At 38.3% G+C, this 21,204-nt stretch overlaps 1 protein-coding gene across 1 annotated transcript; it reads right to left on the reverse strand.

The window, feature by feature from the left end:
• Positions 1 to 6,601: 6,601 nt before the first annotated feature.
• On the reverse strand, positions 6,602 to 7,546 carry OR51A10 (olfactory receptor family 51 subfamily A member 10). The gene has a single exon (NM_001390910.1). The coding sequence runs from the start codon at positions 7,544 to 7,546 to the stop codon at positions 6,602 to 6,604; it is 945 nt and encodes a 314-aa protein (NP_001377839.1).
• Between the last annotated feature and the right edge of the window lie 13,658 nt (positions 7,547 to 21,204).

Below are 21,204 nucleotides of genomic sequence, written 5' to 3' on the forward strand. Positions count from 1 at the left end.
CTTTCATATTTGGCTTTAAAACCTGATGTTATTGTAGCCATACGCTATTATCCATGGTGTCATCATCATCATTGTCATCATTTTTACCATCATCATCATCATCAGATCATTACCAAGAATAAGATAGAGATACATACTGGGAAAAAAATAAAAGATCAGGAAATGGAGCTGCAAAACTTAAAGCAAATGATTAGTACATTCAGCAAACATCAATGGCATTATTAGAAGACAAATATTGGAGGTAAATGAGTAATTAGAATTTTATAGAGAAGAGTCAATTTAAGCCAGGAATCATTTTCTATAATAATAAATATTACTAATTTAATAATAATAATACATTGAGTCCCTAAAAATTCCTGGTTCTGTTTTAAATTATTTATGTGCATTAATTCGTTTAATCTTCATAACAATCTTATGAGGTAAAGAGAATAAAGCAAATTGTTCAGATTAACACAGATAATATGTGATCCGGATGAGATTCAATATTGGTCAGTATTTGTCCCCAACCGCTACAAATACCGCCTCTCTGTCTAACTGGCATCATTATTAGCATTACCATTGCTATCCTTTCACTACCATTTTCATTCCCAAACGTTCTTGAGTTGTTTTAACTTCACAAAGTGAAATGTGATATACTTTCAGAACTTGCCATAAGCTGTATGAACAAATATGACCTTGGAAAACTCATGTCCAGAAGAAATTACAGATTCTTTTCTGCTTCTTTTATCTGCCCACCACTCAATCCTCCCCCAAAGAAAACCATGTTAAACTGCTGAACCATAACCTTTTTTTTTTGACATTGTATTAGATGCATAATTTCTCTTTTTCTTTCCTTCTTGGGATTTTTATTTTATTGCATACATTGACATGATAACAAATGTCAGCAATTGTGTCCTTTTAGGATTTCCAACTCCAAAAATGCCTGAAATAGGCAGAGAAGAGCATTTATGATTTAGAAACTAGAAAATGGTTCTTTCAGACTTTCGGTTAGACTGATTTGCCTTGTATATTCCTTCTCTGATACCAGAGAGGTAGGCTACAATAGGAAATTCCTTGGCCTGATTTCAGTGCTCTCAGACTAAGTCTGAGCTTACATCTAGACTAAAATAAAAGAGATTCCCTACAAAGTCTAACCTAACTCACCAGGGAAACTGCACCAGACCTCATAGTATCAGAGCATACAGTTATCAAGCGTTTCTCCCTGTACGAAACTCTATTGAGGAAATATCAAGGAGAATTGTCAGGTGCCAGAGGGAGGGAACTATTTCTGAATGGAGATAAAGTAAGTATTTGAAATCTAGGTTTCCAAAAATGTCTATAAGTACAACAAAAGACTCAAGCTTTTCTTTGAACTCAACATTTTTCCTTATTGAAACAGTAAAATATTTGCATTTTGGCCTAGAAAAAAGGAGAAAATAAATTCTTATACTTCTTTTGTTTTAGGTCCCTAAGGTCTGCCTCTAACTTAAGAAAATGAAATACTGAATATGATTCAGCTAAGCTTGCAAGGGAACTATTTTGGAGTTTATGGAAAAAGATCTTTACATAACAAAGGTCACGCTTTTGTTTTGCTTTGTCATGAGTGCATATCTCATGGTCCAGGGCCCATGTGGTGTGGGTCAATGAAGCGAGACAGAGAAGAAACTAGAATAAGAGTCATGGTGGCATAGAATTCTGGATCTCTGTGCCTTGTAGTAAGAGTCATAGAAAAGTCAATAAAACTAGAATTTAATATGGAATGAAAAGCACAAACCCATATTTTATAGACTTGTGCTTATAAATGCTTTCAGGTTTTATAGAAACAATAAAGAGCTTATAAAGTTGGTAATTACTTTGCAAATTATTAATCTCCTAACCTCAACTAATCAAGAGTCACTGCCAAGGATTTACCCTCTACAGAGGAAGAGGAGGACTGCCAAGCAAGCAATCACTTGACATGAATGTCAGAAACCAAGATTTGGTCCCATGGATTTGTCTGACTAGGGGAAGGTATATGTGGTTTGTGTTCATATTTATATTATAAAATGTTTTATTTCTCCTTTTTCTTTTCTTCCACTATCCATGGAAAACTTGTTTATCAAATACATGTAGCAAAATAAATAAAAGAGGTAAATTATCCATTAAGTGATTATTTAATTTAGTCTGTTTTCTATGTACGTAACTCCGAAGTCAGCTGACACCACCTAAACATTTGATATTTTATTGATATTTGCATAAGCCTACAACACTCCTCAATGGAAAGTATAATCCCCAAACAAAACTTCTATAAATTTCTGCAGTCATGTATCACTCATCCAAAACATCTGTCTGTGGCAGGGTTTATTAAAAATTTAGATGAAAAACTGATTTCCACTAATAGAAATACAAAAAAAAAAAAGAACTGGTTATTAGACAAATTTGATCCTATATTATTTACCGTCAGTCACAGTGCTAAGGAAAATTTCTCCCTGAAGTGTTTCTGAAGCTCCATTCCTCCTAGCAGAGACATATAGTCACTCTCTTTTACTCAAGCCCACGTCTAAAAAAATATGAAGTTTTTTTGGGAGACTGAATATAATTCCAGTGGCAATCTATTTTTCATATAAGCTTTGCTTTTTGTTAGTTTGCTTATAAAAAATATAACAGCTCATTTATTTATTCATTCAACAATATCTATTGAAAACTAAATTTGGCAGGCATGATGTTAGGTTTCCACTGATTATGGAATTTTGTCATTAGCATTTATGAGAAAAACTGATCTGAAAAAGGATGGAAGGGGTATGTCAAAGTCTCCTAGAATGTGTTTACTAAGTGCATATTCCTTTTAAATTCCCCCTTATTAAGCTACACCACGTTTTCAACGGCTGCATTGCAATGCAGGAGTGTTAGTGCTGGAACATGGTCAATGTTCACAGAAGTGTGGCAGGATAGAATTAACGCTGAGAACCATGAGGCTATATATTTAAGACAAATATCCCATATTACACGCTAGGAGAACAAGTTTCCTAGGTGACAATCTGTATTTTCACAATGAAAGACAGACTATAAGCAACAATGGCTTTGAGTCAACTTTAATCATTAGTCTTAACAGCCAAGCCCAACGTCTCTGACTGAGACAAAGTCTTCTGTAAATGTTAAACAGCTTAGAACTGATAGAGTGCAAAGTGGCTTTTTCTATATGTGACATGGCAGTGTGAAAACATCTATTGTGCGATTTAACACAAAAATCCAAGTGGCAGCAATTTGTGAAGAAGTCTTCTACTAAATGTAGAAGAGGCAAGCAAAATAAATCTGAAACTCCAACAAAGAACTCCCTGCTAAACATGTATATTCAAAACTTTGTGTAACTGGGTAACAGGCCCTAGACTGGAAATATGTCTCATGTCTGTTATTCACAAGGTATGGAGATTGATGGTTACATTCAACAGGAAACACAGCACCACCTTTGGAATCCAAATGTCTACAAGAACGTTTTTACAAATAATGTGGAAAACAACTATATGGTTATTAGGAGGAAGGAGAGTAATAAGACACAATTTAGGTATAAACTGAAAAATTTGGCACTATTTTTAAAGCAATCACAGTATATTTTTAATATGATTCTTAAAGAACCCTCTTACTCTTCAGCCCACACAAAAATATTATAATCAAGATCATAATTTACCATTTAGTTAGATGTCAGTGCATCAGTTAAATACTTATTTTCCCAGTTTAAACAAATACAATTAATTTCAGAGAGGAAAAGCTTTTTTTTTTTTGCAATACTATTAGGAAATTCATCAATATTTACTAGGCAGCAGTAAAACATATACATATATAGACACGTGTACATAATGGATTATTTTTTCTATATTAAGAAAATAAGAGCTTTTAATTTTCTGCCTCTTCATAATATTTCTCTATCATCTACAGTCAATATAAACAGGTGATATTCAGTGTATGTGTGCTTGTGCCTCAGTGGTTCTTATCCAACTAAGAGCTAGAAAGTGAGTACTTTTGTGTCACTGAAAGAAATTTCCAGCAGCATTTTGTGCAGTGATCCCTTATTTTTTCTGAACTTAGCGCAGTATATCCATATTCAACTAGTTAGACAGATGCAATGAAACATCTCCCTACATCACACGCTCTTTGTTATCAGGAACCAGGCCCCATTCGTCTCTGCATCTCTGGTGCTTAGCACAAAGCTAGGCTCACATTAGTCATTCCATGTGTGTTTGTTAAACAAATAAATAAGGGAAAACTGCACAGAATGATGAGAGAAATACTTTCAGTGATGCAGTGGTACTCACTCTTCCTGTTCTCTTGCCTTATTCTGTGACTTCTCAATTCTGTAGTTGAGACTAAGAGATATACATAATTTTTTTAAAAAAAAGCCTAAAAAATACTAACGTCAGCAATGTGGTTTGTAATATTCAGGTGTAGATACTGAAGAACTAGAATATAAAAAGTTTGTTTTTTTTAGAAGAAGGAAGATTCCCATTGTAAGCATGACTCTCAGGGCTGTGGGTTAATATTTTTCCTTGATTGTTTTCTTTCACTTTTACTCATAACTGCACATAGAGTGAGCTTATATTCAATGTTTGTCCCCATATAAGGGAAGGGTGCTTTTCCAGGGTGACTGGGAGGAGTATTCTTTGGACTGGGAGGGGACAACAGGGTAGCATGGCCAGCCTCTTGGCTCTCGGGCTCCCTCTGTTGTTGTGCAAAAGGTAAAGCAGCACCTCTCTTTGAGGCCACTTGTGAGTCTCAGAGGAAGTCTGTTTCTAGAGGATGTTTTGCTCCCTCCCTCTGTTCCAGCCATGGGGCTCTACAGACCTGAGGAGTTTGCTTTAGCTGCTGTAGCACTTCCTTGCATCTGCTTCCTCTACAGCCTGAAAAGTGAAATGATGGTGAAAACCCATCATCAAAACCTTTTTTCTCTCTTACTCAAGTGATCTTTATCTGTTTTATGTGGTTTCCTTCAGGCTGAGCTTACATCCTTTTGGAAAGCTTATTTGCTGAACATTTCTGAGATTCTCAAATGCTTAGGGCCATCACAGCACTGCTGGATTCTCTTAAGCACATGAGGACTTGGACGTTGTAGGGATTGTTCCCAATTTCACCAGTCAACCTCAAAGCCATCTGCTCAGGTTTCTGCTTAGGGTATAGTTTCTCCTATTGAGAGCTGGTGAGTACAGTTTTTTAGGGTTTTTATTTCTTGTTGGATTAAGGTTTGTTATTCACCTTTACTGCATTGACCCCCACCATACAATTTCTAATCTCATTGCCCTCAGTCGTTTGACTACACCCACCTTTTTCTAGGATACTTGAGATTTCTGTGTCACCTAGTATTGTTGAAAATGTTATCTCTAGGTTTTTAGTCTACTGTTTTTGGTAATGGTTTGTTAATTTGGCATTCATGACAGGTTTGTTAAGATTGGAATCTATACTGATGCTATGTGTGGAGAATGATCATGTCACTGGGTCTCTGTAGATTTATTTTAGAAAATTATGTAATGAAGAAAATACAGAAAAGGGTGTTTCTTTAAAAAAATAACTTTCTGCCCCAGTGTCTGTTTTCCCCAATCATCTATCAGAATTGAACTATGCCATAACCTGTCCACTGCCTGTGAAGGTCCCTACACTATTCTGCTTACCTCAGTCAGGTGTCTTCAGGCCTGTGTGGTCTATCTTGTGTGAGCTTTGTATGAATTTGCAGAGAGTTCCTCTCCCTTTATCGTTATTACTCTCCAGGGATTATGCTTTGTGAATTTCCTGATAACCTTCATCTACCACCTCTCCTCTGCTCCAGCGTATGCTGAAGTCTCTCTACTTGGTTGCTCACTACAGGCCAGGAAAGTCCATATTCCAGCAGATCATTGGCTAAACTGTCAATGCTGCTGAAGGCAACTTTCTCCACCATCAACTACTAGTACATATTAGCCTTCCATTTAGAGTGCTTACCATCTCCCTAGAGAAAGCTAATCCTCATCCCAGTCATGCCCAAGGGATGGCAACATATTCTTTTTTCCCCCAAAATTTTTCTCCTACTTTTAAATCTCTGAATTTCAGGTGTTACATGATTTATATTGTAGAGTCAGCACAGCAAACATGTGTGTTCCATTTATAGGACTCAGGGATGCTCTTATTCCAAAGTGTAATATTGGTCATAGCTGTTGTGTTTCTTTAATTTTTAATGTTTAAAGATATTCAAAACTATTATTCATCTAAAAAGTATTGAGTGATACCTATGATCTCAAATAACACAATCCCCAGTCATAACATCATTCATATGTATCCATGTTTTTTTTCAGTTTTTGTCTGCTTTGAGATTTACTTGAAATCATAGATGATACTAGTATATTGGGAAAAATAAAAGGGTATAACTGAAGATCCTCTTCCTTGTCAGGTCTGAGACAAGTCATTTATGGCAAGCTGTGACATGGTTAATTACAACATAGAGGTGCCTTATGTTTTAAGTTATGGGTTATAGGCAGGCTATACCACAAAACTAATGGTAGGTACCCAATCATAGGTCCATATGAAGAAGGAGATTGAAACCCTCAACGGGCTAGCATTTACACCCAAAAATCAGAAACAACAATAAAATAAACTCCTAAGTACCTAATCAGGTACTCTCTCATCAGAGTTTAGGTCCCAAAAACATCTTGCATAGCCTCTTACGAATCTCCTTAGTCTTAATGGAATAGATAATCGGGTTGAGCAGTGGAGGCACAAAGAGATACACCAGGGACATGAATTTATGCACATACTCAGGGGCATGCTTCCCAAATCGATGAACCATGGACACACTAACCATGGGCACGTAGAAGATGAGCACAGCACAGATGTGTGACACACACGTGTTGAGTGTTTTAAGCCTTTCCTCCTGGGAGGCAATGGCCAGCACAGTGCGCAGTATGAGTGCATAGGAGAGGAAAATGAGCACTGAGTCTAAACCAAAGGCAGAGATGACAACGAACAGGCCATACATGCTGTTGATGGTGCTATCTCCACAGGGCAGGCGGATCAGGTCTGGGTGCAAGCAATAAGAATGAGTCAGCACATGGGCTTTACAAAAGGGCAGCCTCTTCAGAAGGAAAGGCAGTGGGAAGACCATGCAGAAGCTGCGGATGATGATGGATATGTCCATGTGAGCCACATGGATATCAGTGAGCACTGCAGAATAACGCAAGGGGTGACAGATGGCCACATAACGATCAAAACTCATGGCCAGCAGGATCCCAGACTCTGTCCAGGAGAAAAAATGGATGAAGAACATCTGGGTCAGGCAGACATCAAAGGCAATCTCTGGGGCATGAAAGCACAAGGCAGCCAGGACAGTGGGAAGTGTAGAAAACGACACGCCCAAATCATTGACAGACAATAGAGACAGGAAGTAGTACATTGGCTGGTGCAAGCTCTGCTCTTCCTTTATGATGAAGAGAATTAGGATGTTGCCCAGGATGGAAATAGCATAAAGCAGCAAGAGGAGGGCAGCTAAACAGTGCTCCAGGCCTTCCACCTCTGGGAAGCCTGATAGTGTGAAGCTGGTAGTGCTTGAGATGTTAGCCCTGTAACTTCCCATGGAGGTCTTTGAGTGGCTTTTGGGAAAAGACAACCAAAGTCAGATCAGATACTGGAAGACGTAAAGATCAAGAGTGGTCACTATCCTCAAGATGGAAGAGAAAATTATACTTAGATTTCATCTCAAAGATCATGAAAGGGCCAGGAAGGAGCACATTAGGGGTCATTGGGTACATCTCAGGCCTTCCGTATTCTGACCATATCTACAGATGGGTCTTGGCCTCTAAATCCTTCCCTACAAAAATCTTTTGACTCTTTTTTTTTTTTTTTTGCACCTTATTCTTTACTCTTCCTGTCTCTGTATTCTTTACAGAAAGATTCAAATCTTCCTCCAATGGCAGAAAGTGATTTTGCCCTTTCTTTCTACTAATTTTTAGCTACTATTTTCTTCAAGAAGTGAGGTACAGTATGTCCTCCACGAATTCTTTTGAAATTCTCTCTACTTACTAATCTGTGCCCTCTTATAAAAGTGATGAAATTTATCTGAATTCTGAGCTGTGCCTCTTCTCTTGCCTGTAATCAGGCGTCGTCCCAGCTTCTCATTCTCTGTTGCTTGAGTTCTTCACTTATTCACTGAGAGACCAAAATCTCATGATCCTCTCTGCCTGGTTGCTCTTGGTGTTTCTCTCTTGCATGTTCACCTGTTTTTTTCCCCTCTGTTTAGATTAAAAATTCTCAAACTGTGCTGTATGTTAGATCCACCTGAGGAGCTTAAAAAACTCGGCCTGGACCACAGTCAAAGCAATTAAATCAGAATCTCTGGCAGGGGGACTCAAGAATCAGTATTTTTTGAACTTCCCAGGCAATTCTATTAGGCAGCCAAGTTTGATAGTTAGGAGTTTAGGTCACTCTTATCAGTTCCAGGTATGTCCCACCCCACACCAAATGCTTCCTTATGGAGGATCAATTTCAGGATCTAATATCATAGGAAACAAACAAACAACAACAACAATAAAAACCCTCGTTATTGTCCTCATGTATTCTTCTAATAATCATTCATTTCTGTGCTCTTTTTCATAAATAACATTTTCAAAATTATTTTCTACTCATAATGTCAGTCTTCTTTCTCATCTGTGAGTCAGTTATTTCAAATTATGTCTCTAGCTCAGACTTCTCTTCTAGTTATATACTCAAGCATCCAACTCACTATTGGACTATTAATTGTAACAGCTCATAAGCATCTCAAACACAACAAATGCAAAGTTAAACTTTTTGTTAATCACCATATTTGAACCTCTGCAATATTATCACCTCATAAAAATCCATCACCATCTATCCCTGCGCTTAACCCAGAAAAACCTAGGTGGCATCTCTGTCCCTCTCCCATTCCCAGATTTAGTTAACATATTAGCACCTTTGCAAAATATGCTTAACATTGACTCTCTTCTCTGTCTCACTTCTAACTGTAATCCACCCCTCAGCATTTTTAACCAGGATCTCTGCAGGACCTTCCCTGCTGATCGACCATTTTAGTGTCATGCTCCTCTCTAATCCATTCTCCACAAAGCAGCCAAACTACTTATTTATATTATAGTAAAATGATGTTACCTTCCTACTGAAAATATTCCAACGGCTTCTCTTACCTTTTGAAATAAGAATTCAAACATCCTCACTATGGCATACAGCAGCATCAGCAGTACATCCTGGGAACTCATCATCTTCCAATTGCTCTAATCACTCATTAATTCTCTGCTCATGGTCGTACGTACCTGTTACACATCCTCACACATCTTTTTCTTCATGACTCTTTTCACTTTAGAATTACAGTGAATTATTATACATCTGTTTATTTGATTAGTATCTTTCTCTCCCATTAAATTATAAGTTCCCATAATTGTCTGTCCTCATTGCTTAGCCCTCATTTTGTCCTCAATGCTTGGCCAAGTAACTGGGATTAGAGGCCTGGACTAGGTCTCAGAGATTACTAGTTCTAGTTCTAATTTATAAATATTAATTTAATAGATAAATAAAATATCAGAGGAAGGAGGTATTCTTTGCTACACATTTTTAAGCATAAAATGAATTTAGATAGGTTAAATAACTCTCCTAACATCAAATAGCTGAGTTTTAATCTCAGCTCTACCATATATCAGCTGTGAATTTAGTTTATTTCTTCAGACCTTATATTCATGTCTGTAGTGTAGGAAAAAAAAAAACTCAGAGGAAAACATTTAAAATTTCAGGACCCTGGTGCAAGATATGTACTGTAAATGAGAACCAATAAAGTGGTAATGAAGAGGGATATTTAAAGGCTGAGCTTCCTGATCTTCTTTCCATACTGTCTTCCCACTTTCAGTTTCCCAAACAAAGTCTCTCTTCTTTTGCCTTTTAGCCACAGCCCAGTGAGCATATTAGAGTATGAGTTACCCATACTGAACAATTCAGACTGCACAAAAGCTTCAGAAGATGCCTACCTAGGTCTATACATGTTGGGAACCTCACAATAAAGCTGTAAGAATGAGGCCAGGATAGTGGAATTTCAAGCACCAAGAGGTACAGATGGGGAGTATGGGTTTGGGGACAGAAGTGGAGTGCAGGAAAAATCTCTAAATTTCAATCACAGACAACCTCTCCTACTTCAAATATTTGTACAGTAATCACTTCAGAAGTTTGAAGTTATGAATGAGGTTCCTACAGACCTCTGGGAGGGAAGAGCTGAAGACCCAACTTACCTCCCCAGGGCAGCCATGGTGGATTGGAGGAGAGATGTAGGTAAAGTGTCTACTAGGGAGAAACACTTAAGACTCTGCACACTCTGCACACAACATTCGTGCCAGCCTCCACCCCCTTCCTGCCCTGAGCTCTATAAAGTTTCCTCTTCAGAGTCCCCTGGGCCCAGTAAGTCTCAGGGCTCAGACAGGTGGCTGGGGCAGCAGGTGTGCAAAAAGTCTTGAGTGGATGGTTCTTCTGTACCCTGGCATTTCTTGCACTTAGAAGTTTCAGAGAAATTAAGAGTTAGAACTGTGTTGTCCTTTATTTTATAGAAGAAGAATGGAGGCCCAGAATGAACCCATTCAGTAAATTAAACGGCTGAATTGAATCCCAGATCCTCTGACTCTCACTGACTCCTAGATTAAGGCTATTTCTAATAAGCATGCCTCAACCCAAATAGAGCTCATGAAGCAAAATGGCATAAACACTAAGAGCCTAATTATTGACAGTCAGCAAATAGAGTGATGATCCTGATTTGCCTTGAATTTTACTGGTTTCAACATTGAAAAACCTGAACTGGAGAAAACCCCTCGGTTGCTGCAAACTGGAACAGTTTGTCCCCCTATGTTCAGATCTGGGTTTAAAACCATCTCCTTCCCTGTCTAAACGAATATCCTTAAGAAAATTATTTAATTTGTTCAAGTTCCAAACACCTCATTTGTAACATTGGAGCACAAATGCCCATAGATCCATGTGAATATGAAACTCAGTATCACCTAGTAAGTGCTTATGGAATAAGAGCTGTTGTAATGACTTGCCAATTTTTCATCTGCCAAAAAAGAATTTGAGTAGAAGATGGGCGAGCCAGTTGGCTCTGGGGGCTCTGAGGGCCGTGAGAACAGGTTGATTCCTAGACACTAAATCAAAGTTCTTAAAATTAGGGGAGTCTTTGGGTCATTTTGCATCACACCCAAAATTTGTGATGAAGAATTAGAGATTCTAGCAGGGAAAAGCCTTGCTGACCTGCACAGAAAATTGTTTACAGTCAGAAATTGAATACAGTTATCCTGATGCAGACCCCAGAGTCTATCTCCACTGCTTATGCTGTCTCTTATTACCAAGGTTTGGAAAAGAGGAAAATAGAGAATAACTGATATTTGTTGAGCACCTACCAAGTATCTGGGACCATCTTAGGTTCTTTGATATAGGTTAGCTCATTTAATCATCAGAGGAAAGCTGATGAATACATTTCATTATGCTAAAATCGGTACAGGATTTTTCAGTAGGCTGACTAAGCATACAGAGTAGAGCATCAGAGAAAACACTAAAACAGGACACAGGTAGATAGAGAGATAGACAGAGTGATAGATAGATAGGCAAATAAATAGATTAGATATATAGATTAGATAGAAAGATGGATAGATAATAGATAGATAGACAGGCAAATATTTCCAGATAAATTTTATTAGACATTTTTTAAAACATTGTAGGGAAGCAAAATCTGCTACCTCAAAATGTATCTCTTTGCCTTGATTATTCTTAAGAACAAAAGACTCAAGAAGAAACTTTGACCTTACCCCTACTGCCTAAACAAATATAAGATAAAAAAACTGTTCCAGGAAGGAAATATCATCATAGATACTAATAGTGTAACACAAACTAGGTGTGGTAGACAGGGAGGAACCTACAAGGCCCATTTGATCGAAGTCCTCTCCATGTGCCATTGTCTCTGCAAGGCATGGCATGTGTTTGTTTACCAAACATTTGCTTTTCCATCTCCATGTGAATAGCCTTCTTCTCCCTTGAAGTCCTAAACCACTACCCCCAACATCCTCTCTTGTCTTTAGTTGAAGATGGTATTTAACGTACTGGCTTCCATCATTTATTCAAGTTGTTTGGTTTTCCTGTGTTTTTCCCATCTATATATGTTATTAAACTTGTTTGATTTTCTCCTGTTATTCTGTCTCATATCAATTTAATTCTTAGACTAGCCAGAAGAATCTACAAGAGTAGAAGAAAATTCCTTCCTCTCCTCCAACATCATTCTTCCTTACAGGAAAATTAGAACTTTATTAGATTTCACTATACCTTCTTTAGGGATTAATTTTTTTAGCTTGTTTTTAAATTTGTATAGAGAAACATCAAAGTTCTTCAGGCATTAATGTCTCTAAAGGGCTTGTTAGCATTTGCTTGTAGTGTCTGTGTTTGTGTATATGTATGTGTGTGTGCACAAGTGTATCTATCAGAGTGAGGAAAGAGTATACGAGGGAAAGTGCCCCGAATTTCTTAGAAATTGGAAAAACAGAACTGCTTTCTTAGAACTATTCATTAAGTCAGTGTCAAGACATCAGAAGAGAGAAATAAAAAAGATTTTATTAAAAATAGTGATTTTCAGAAATTTAAGATTTGATCAATTTTACCTAATTAAAGTATAGGGTATGAAAAATAGTTACTATCTATTGACCATCTACTACATGTCATTAACTTACTAGTATCTTCGTATGCATTATTCAATATTCACAGAAGCCTATCAGTTATAAGTTTTGTCTACTTTTTACAGATGAGACATCTGAGATTCAGGGACTTTATGACACTTGCCAAGACTATATAAATATTGCAGGAGTCAAGATTCCAGTCCAGACAGAAAATCATAATCATAAACAAATATACTACACACACACACACACAATCACCAATTGGTTGGAAGAAGAGCTTAAAGCAGAGAAAAAAAGAGGCTTGAAGGACAGCATCAATCAAGTAGTTATAAGGAGATGACACAACTGGCCCACTAAGCACCAGGGGCTAATGGCCTAACGTGTTAGGGTCTTTTTGGAGATATCCATCAGAAATTAAGACATGAAACTTTCAGATTTTATAATTCTACCCCTTTGCCTCTTATTCCTTGTTCAACAAGAAATGTAATTGTGGTGTCTCCTACCACGTAGAATGTGCTGGTTAAACTGAGAAGAGAATTTATGCCCATGTAACAATTCTATTTTGTATTGTAAATGATACCATTATGCACCTATGCCATTGTCTTGGTTAGTGTGAGTTCATTCCTAAGTGAAGGAACCACACTGAGGGATGTGCTGAGGTACAAAAATGGACAGGACACGCCTTCTCTCTGCTTTCACAGTGATCAGGACAATAGACTGCACAAATAATTTCATGCATTAATTTGCTTCAGAAAAGAAATTTAGAGTGCTATGAATAGGAACAATTTGAAAGAGGGGACCTAAAATAATCTAAAAGATTAGTTTACACTGAGACTTGAAGAATGAATTAGAAATGTTCAGGGAAAGAGAGAAGAGAGCTTAATAAATAAGTGTTGGACTTACGAACTCTACTTGCAGAAATATTTTTATATCCTTTCAATTCTAACTCCAAATATCCTTCTATTTAATTTACTTCTTTCCAGTTCTAGTCACTCTCTAGATAAAAATATCAACATGTGAATCTTAGATAATTCCAGTAGAATCTTAACTGATTTCCCACATTATTCAGTCCTCTTTCAATCCACTTTCCAAATTACAGAAATATTTTTAAAGTAATATCTCATCATATCATTTCCATTTCTATTATTATTATGTCTAAACTTTAATGTGGCCCAGAGGACCCTGTGTGATATGACAACTGTCTTTCTTTCAAACTTTATCTTGAGCCATTTCCCCTTTATTCTTTCTCTTGCAATCATAATGATATTTCATTTCCTTGAATATGCAAAGTTTGGTCCTTCCTCAGGCCTTTACAAATGCTGTTTCCCATGTTTTGGAAGCTTTTCCCCACTCACCTTCCCTTCATCTCACTAGCTCCTTATCTACCAACTATTATCTTAACCTGCCTTGTGGAAGATTCCCTAACCTCCTAGTTTCCTAAATGCTTATATAACATTCTCCCTTGATCTTTTCTTGCACCTTGCAGATCTGTGATTAAGTGATTTAATGTAAACAATAAGTTATTCATTCCATGCCTCTCTCATACATTAATATGTAAGTTCCATGAGTCTATGTCATTCTTATTCTTTAATATATTCAGGGTACTCAGCACAATGTTTAGCAATAGTAAGCATATAACTAATATTTTTGCCATAATAAACACCATCAACATAACAGCATCAGTATCATTTCCGTAAGTTTCTGCTAAATTGGTTAGCATGTTATTTAACGAATCACATATGAAGGTACACATGACATATAGACAGCTATTCAAATGATGCTTTTTTGTCAATGTATCTAGATACCTTTGGGCCCCATAGTACCATCTTGCAGAATGGCCAACACTTGGGTCATCAATCAATTGTTCCAAATCTAAACTGTCTTTTATTCTTGGCTAGAATCTTGGTGAAATATCTGATTCACTTTTCCACCTTAATTAATTAATGTGAGCTAGAGAAATTGGTGGCCCTCCAGGCTGTGATAGATGCCTCTTCTCTGGGCTAGCACAGATGTTAATCATGGCATCTTATCTCACTGGATTGTAACTGTTTACCTTCAGTAATAATATTCAAATCTACTTATTGAGTGTTTTATGTGTTGATCAACTCCATTAATTCATTTGAACCTTACAACAGCCTTATGAAACAGATACTCTTACTATCTATATTTTACACATAAGGAAACTGAGTCACAATGAGTTAAATAATTTTTACAAAACACAAAACCTGTAAGTGATAGAACTAGCCTTTGAATCTTGGTACTGTAGGGGAGGAAGAACTATTCCCTCATCCTCCTAGGTTCTTCTTACTGGTCTAAGAATTAAAATCACATAATACAGAATAACAGGAAAAAAATCATTCAAGATTAGTAATGTGTATATATGGGAGTAACCCAAGAACATTGAGTAACACTAAAATAGCCAAAGCCACCACCTTAAATACTACCTTCAGCTAAAGAGAAAGGAGGATATTGGGGGCAGTGGTTTGGGACTTCAAAGAGGAGGAAGGCAATTCACATGGAGATGGAAAAGTAAATGGTAAACAAATGGTTGCCATGCCTTGCACAGACATTGTGACATGGAGAGGATTTTGATCAAATAGACTTCACTAGGTTCCTCCTTGTCTACCACACCTAGTTCATGTTATACTATAGTTATGTACGGTATTAGCCCCTTCCTGAAACAGACCTTCTATCTTAAATTCTTTCAGGCAGTTAGGGCGAAGGTCAAAGTTTCTTCCTGCATCTTTTGTTCTTAAAAATAATTGAGCCAAAGAGATACATTTTGAGGTAGTAAATCCTGCTCCTCTACACTGGTGTCTGAGAATTTCATGGGTGTATGGGGAACATTCCCCTGACCTGCCACACACACACACAGTGAAATTGGTACCAGACTTTTAAGGTGCTTAGCACAGTGCATAGTACAAGAAAGCTTCTCTACCAAGACTGCAGAAAGGAGATGAAACAGCTTTGCATAGAAATTAAAACATAGTATCCAATTTAATAAATATCTTCCTAAATTAAAGAGCAAAGGAGAAAGATTCCCAACAAACAAATAAGGAAGACAAAGAAAAGGAAGATACATGATCCAGGAAATGGGATTCCAACTCAAGAGAGCAGTAGGATGAATTCCTCATTGCCAGCTGAGTAAGAGACCTGGGAAGCAGCTGATCCAGACTGAAGCAAGAGAACAGAGGGCTTCCAGGAGAAGTTACCAAGAAAATTAGAAAGCATTTAATAAAAGAGTACTGTAATTGAGAGGGTGGACAGTTTTGAGACAATGATAAACTCAATGGTTTCATTAATCAGCCCAAATTGTATTAGATAGTCGACAGTGGTCATAAATGCTTCTGTTTTCCATTTCATACTTTCTCTCTTCTCAAATCACTCACATCTGTTACCCCAACCTCTTACTCCCAGCTGATGACCTTACTTTTATTTCAGAAGAATGTTGATGTGATTTTACAGGAACTCTCAATTCCCAGCACTAACTTTGCCCTTATCTTTTGTTAAAAGACAAACTGAGGCATATTAAAAATTTTAAGAGTTTATTCAAGGAAAAATTGATTTGAGGGACCAGCCTGGTGGCATGGTGATGAAGTTCACACACTTCACTGCAGCAGTCCGGGGTTCACATGCACCACTCGTTAGGCCATACTGTGGCAATGACCCACATGCAATATAGCGGAAGACTGGCACAAATGTTAGCTCAGGGTCGATCTTCCTCACCAAAAAAAAATGAATTGGGCAACACCCAATCTAGTAGTTAGAGAGGAGCTCTGAGGAGCTGTAAAAAATAAGACTTTTATAGGCAGAAAGGAATAGCAACAAGGAAGTTATACTATGAAAAAAAGCACGTGGGCTATTGAAAGGTTACTTTCCTTTAGGGAATGTCAGAGGTCTATCAGTCAGATTACCTAACTACTGCTGGTCTGGGGATTCCATTTCTGGGGGAGTAAAAACTGTAATTAAGTCTTGATTTGGTGATGCGGGGCTTAGCATAAGTGACTCGATTTGGGGTCCGCTGTCTTGTTTTTAACACTTCTTTCTCCTGTAATATATGCAATAGTGGAAACATCCTTCTTCTCCAAATTTCCTGGCCCTATAGTTGAGATGATTCATAGCCCGGTCCTCATAGATTAAATTCTCACTAATTTCCCACTCGCTCTTTAAGTCTTATAACCCCCTGCCCTTGTTCTGCCACCCATTCTCCTCCTCCAGTGCTCCCTTTCAAGCCCTCATACCTGTGTTTGTGTTTTCAAATCTGCCAGAAATGACTCTTCTCTGTTGTTTCCGTCCTCTCCCTTCTGCCTGAGGCTCACTGTATTAGTTTTCTATTGCTGCTGTAAGAAATTATCACAAATTTAACAGCTTAAAACAACAAAAGTCTCTTAGCTTATAGTTTCTGTTGGTCAGAAATCTAGAAACCTTAAAGGTTTAGGGTCTCTCAAGGCTGATATCAAGGTGATGGCAGGGCTGTGTTTCTTATTGAAGGATCTGGGAAAGATTCTGCTTCAAAGCTCGTTTAAGTTGTTGGTTGAATTCAGTTCCTCATCAATGTAGGACTGAAGTTTCGGTTTCCTCGCTGGCTGCTAGCTGGGAGCTGGTATTTGCTCCTAATGGCTGCCCACACTATGTCTCATGTTTTTGGGTTTTTTTTTCTTGTGACTCCCTCCAGTATTTGTGGGTCAGCTGCCTGTCGTTCTTCAAAGCTCTCTGACTCCTCTTTCCCTCTGCCACATATTTCTGATTCCAGCCTGAGAAAGTTCTGTGCTTTTAAAAGCTCATGTGAGTAATTGGATTCACCTGGACTACCCCAAAAATAAAAAAATCCTAAGGTCCATAATCTTAATTACATCTTCAAATTTCCTTTTGCCATGAAACATGCATATTCCTGGGTCTCAAACATGGACATCTTGGTGGGGTGCATTCTGCTTACCACATTCCCTTGAACAATATTTGCTCTTTCTTTGAGAGTCAGGAGAGATATTACATGCACCTGGAAATCTGCTCTGACTGCCTATAATTTTGCAAATTCCCTTCCTTCGTTCTTTCCTAAAACCTTCCTTATATCTCTTATCATTTCGTTCATTAGGCTATTATGAATGTTTTCTTATGAGTCTCCTGAACTACACTGTGAATTGTTAGACTTACTCATTTACACATTCCCATGACTAAAATCATGTCTAATCTTGAATGAATGACTCGATTTATTATTGTTTTTAATGACATAATTTATAGTTACTTTTGTTGACATGCACCTTTTACCATAGACTTTTAGTGTAGGGATTGTGACCTTGTCAAAAATGAAAAAACAGTATTTTTTCTAGATAGGAAAATTTAAAGAGATAGACTTATGACAAAGGAACAATAAACATAGAATTCAGACACATACATATGTATAGATCAGGGCTTGGGTGATTCCCCAACCTTTCCCATGACAATCAGTGTGACTGTGGGAAGATCTAGGAGTGTGTTAGGTGATGCACTGAATCCTTTGGTCTGACGTATGTCTGAGTGGGATTCTGGAAAAGCTACTGCATTTTCAGCCTGGTTGGTCTCAGACAAACATAAGGTATCTGAGAGGTTCTTTCTAAACCCAACTTCTTTTACTGTCCTCGCTGATCTGGTTCAAATGTGTATCTCTTGTTACTGATCGCTACTTCTTCCAGCTGTACCTGCTGGTGTTTTCCTAGAAATGAATTGTTCAAACTATTCAGGAATTTATTCTTACTGTGTTGTACACTTAGGTGAATATCTATACCCATTTTTTTACATTCAAGACCCAATGTTTGAGATTTAAACATAAATATCTATTAAGTGCTATCTGGTTGCCAATAGGCCAAATGCCTTTCATGTCTTATGTTGTTTAATCATCCTAATCATTCTATGATATAAGTAGGATTATAAGAAATTCTACAGGTGAAGAAATAAAGCTGTATGTGAATTAGAAACTTTCCCAAGGCAAGTGGTGCTACCTAAACTCAAGCTCAGGTCCATCTAGCTCAAAACTTTATCAGCTAATCCTTATTACCTAGGCTATCTCCCTCTTGGAGCTCAAAAAAACCTGTGAAGAAGGCAGCACAATGCAGTATCCTCAAGACCTTCTTAAACAGGGAAAATGTTTTCTATACTTTGACCTAAAGATATACTATGTATGTGGTCAGACACAATGTACCCATGCTTCTTAAAATGCTTAGGGTCAATTTCATGGATAATCCAGGTGAGAATTTCACATTTTCTAATAAAATCAATTCCTGAAGTTAACTTATATGTGGCTTAAGCACTCTTCATGGCATTCAGTGTTTCTTGTGAATATTGATCATGCTCACATAAGCTAAATTAGAAGACTTAGTTTTAAATATTCTGTCACTAACAAGCTGTATAAATTTGAGGTGTCTGTTTTTCCTTTCTAGGCTCTCATAAACTCTTCCATAAGATGAGAGGCTAGATACAATTTTCTTGCTTCCAGGTCTGGTCATTCCTACTCCTGCATTCCTACCCCTGTGAGTGATGAAATACTAAGTCAGAGGGGTGTGGATCACTGCAGATGCTCCATATTCCCAGCAGTCCATGAACACCTGAGCCCATACAAGCTCAAGGGCCTTCCTGGCTGCAGCCTTATATTGCTCAGGCCAGAGAGTTGGCGGAGGTAACTGGGGGCTATGGGCACGGCCTGCAGGGCCCCCACTACTGCTCTTCCTTCCTCTGCACTTTCCATGCATAGAGGTCTCTCAGGTAGGTAACTAGGAGTGTCAGAGCCCCTCAGACTGATGCCCGAAGGCACGCTGCCCCTAATTTAGAAATCTGAGTGTTAATATGACAATCTGAAGGAAGGAAGGCTATCTCTAATCCGAGTCAATTTTTTTTCTTGCAACTTGCACCTTTATCACCTTCCCAGTTCTACATTTTCCATCTGTTCCTCTTGTTTTCTGAAATCCTGCCATGTTTCCTGCTCTGACATTACTTTCTCAGCAGGGATATACCATCAGGCTATATTTTGGATATAGATGCCTTGGTGTGAATAAGCATCCACACGCTTTTCTCAGAATAATATCGTATGAGGGGGTATATAAAAGAAACTGACTGCTCTGGAAGTCACTTGGCAGGACCTTACTTAAGTGCTAAAAGACTCCCAAATCAAGGGTGTCTGCATATTGTGTATGGAGGGAACAAAAATATTTAGGAAGAGTTGTGTTTTTTTTTTTTTTTTGAGGAAGATTAGCCCTGAGCTAACATCTGCTGCCAATCCTCCTCTTTTTGCTGAGGAAAACTGGCCCTGAGCTAACATCCGTGCCCGTCTTCCTCTACTTTATATGTGGGACACCTGCCACAGCATGGCTTGCCAAGTGGTGCCATGTCAGCAGCCGCGATCCAAACTGGTGAACCCTGGGCTGCCAGAGCAGAACATGCCAACTTAACCGCTTCGCCACCGGGGCGCCCCCAGGAAGAGTTTTCACATAGAGAAAACAAAGGGGTCCTAAATATGAGGAATGGAGAAAAAAATTACATCTTGAGAAGAAAGGATAGTGGAATCTTGATGCAGATGGAGGAGTAGAGGCTGGTGACAAGCTGGAGATGAGAGTGTAGAGCTGGTTTTAGAACTCAGAGTTGAAAGTCTATGGTCCTAAGATTTTTCACAGCTGTCCACTTTTGGATCTTCACAACATCAGTAGCTAGCTTCTTAGCATCTCCAATTTACAACAAAGAGAGCCCAAACGCAGAGGGGAGCAGTGACTTACTGAGAGTGTCTCCTGTTCAACACCTTGCACTAAGACTAAGCATGAAAGGAACTGAAATAATGAATAAGAGTGAGGCCTGAGTTGTTGGAGCTGGTGAGCCAGGAGGGAAGATAGGAGTCACAAAGTTATAACACAGGGAAGGCAAAGAAATGGGTACAGAAGGAGAGGCAAACCTATACCTATGAGAGTAGTGGGAGAAAATTGACTACCACTGGCAATGACCAGCCAAGTATTCTTCAAGGAGAGCATCGTTGATCCTGGGCCCTGGAAGGTGGATCGAATGGGTGTGTTCACACATTCTGGGAACCCTGTGGGAGCTGAGGAGCTGTGCTTCATGTTTGGGTAACAGAAAACAGATGAATCTTGGTATCTTTTTTTTTTTTCAAAGATTGGCACCTGAGCTAACATCTGTTGCCAATCTTTTTTTTCTTCTTCTTCTCCACAAAGCCCCCCAATACATAGTTGTATATCCTAGTTGTGAGTGCCTCTAGTTGTGCTATGTGGGACACCACCTCAGCATGGCCTGATGAGCAGTGCTGTGTCTGCACCCTGGATGCGAAATGGAGAATCCCAGGGCCGCTGAAGCAGAGCACAAGAACTTAACCACTCGGCCATGGGACCAGCCCCAATCTTGGTGTCCTAAGCTACAAGGATGGAAGTTTTGAGAATTGAGATCAGAAATCTTGATTTAGTACTGGCCACAGAAGGCCTTTAATTCTAGGCTAATGAGTTTGGTTTTGATCCTTTGGTAATGAAGGAGCATTCGAGGTTTCTAGACAGAAAAGTGTCATTTTTAGATTTGCCTTTAAAATATATTAGTCCTACTCAACATT

This window comes from Equus caballus, chromosome 7 (assembly GCF_041296265.1).
Source record: "Equus caballus isolate H_3958 breed thoroughbred chromosome 7, TB-T2T, whole genome shotgun sequence".
NCBI classification, from domain to species: domain Eukaryota; kingdom Metazoa; phylum Chordata; class Mammalia; order Perissodactyla; family Equidae; genus Equus; species Equus caballus.

Coding starts and splice junctions, on each gene's coding strand:
- OR51A10 (NM_001390910.1), bottom strand. CDS start 7,546: ATGGGAAGTTACAGGGCTAACATCTCAAGCACTACCAGCTTCACACTA.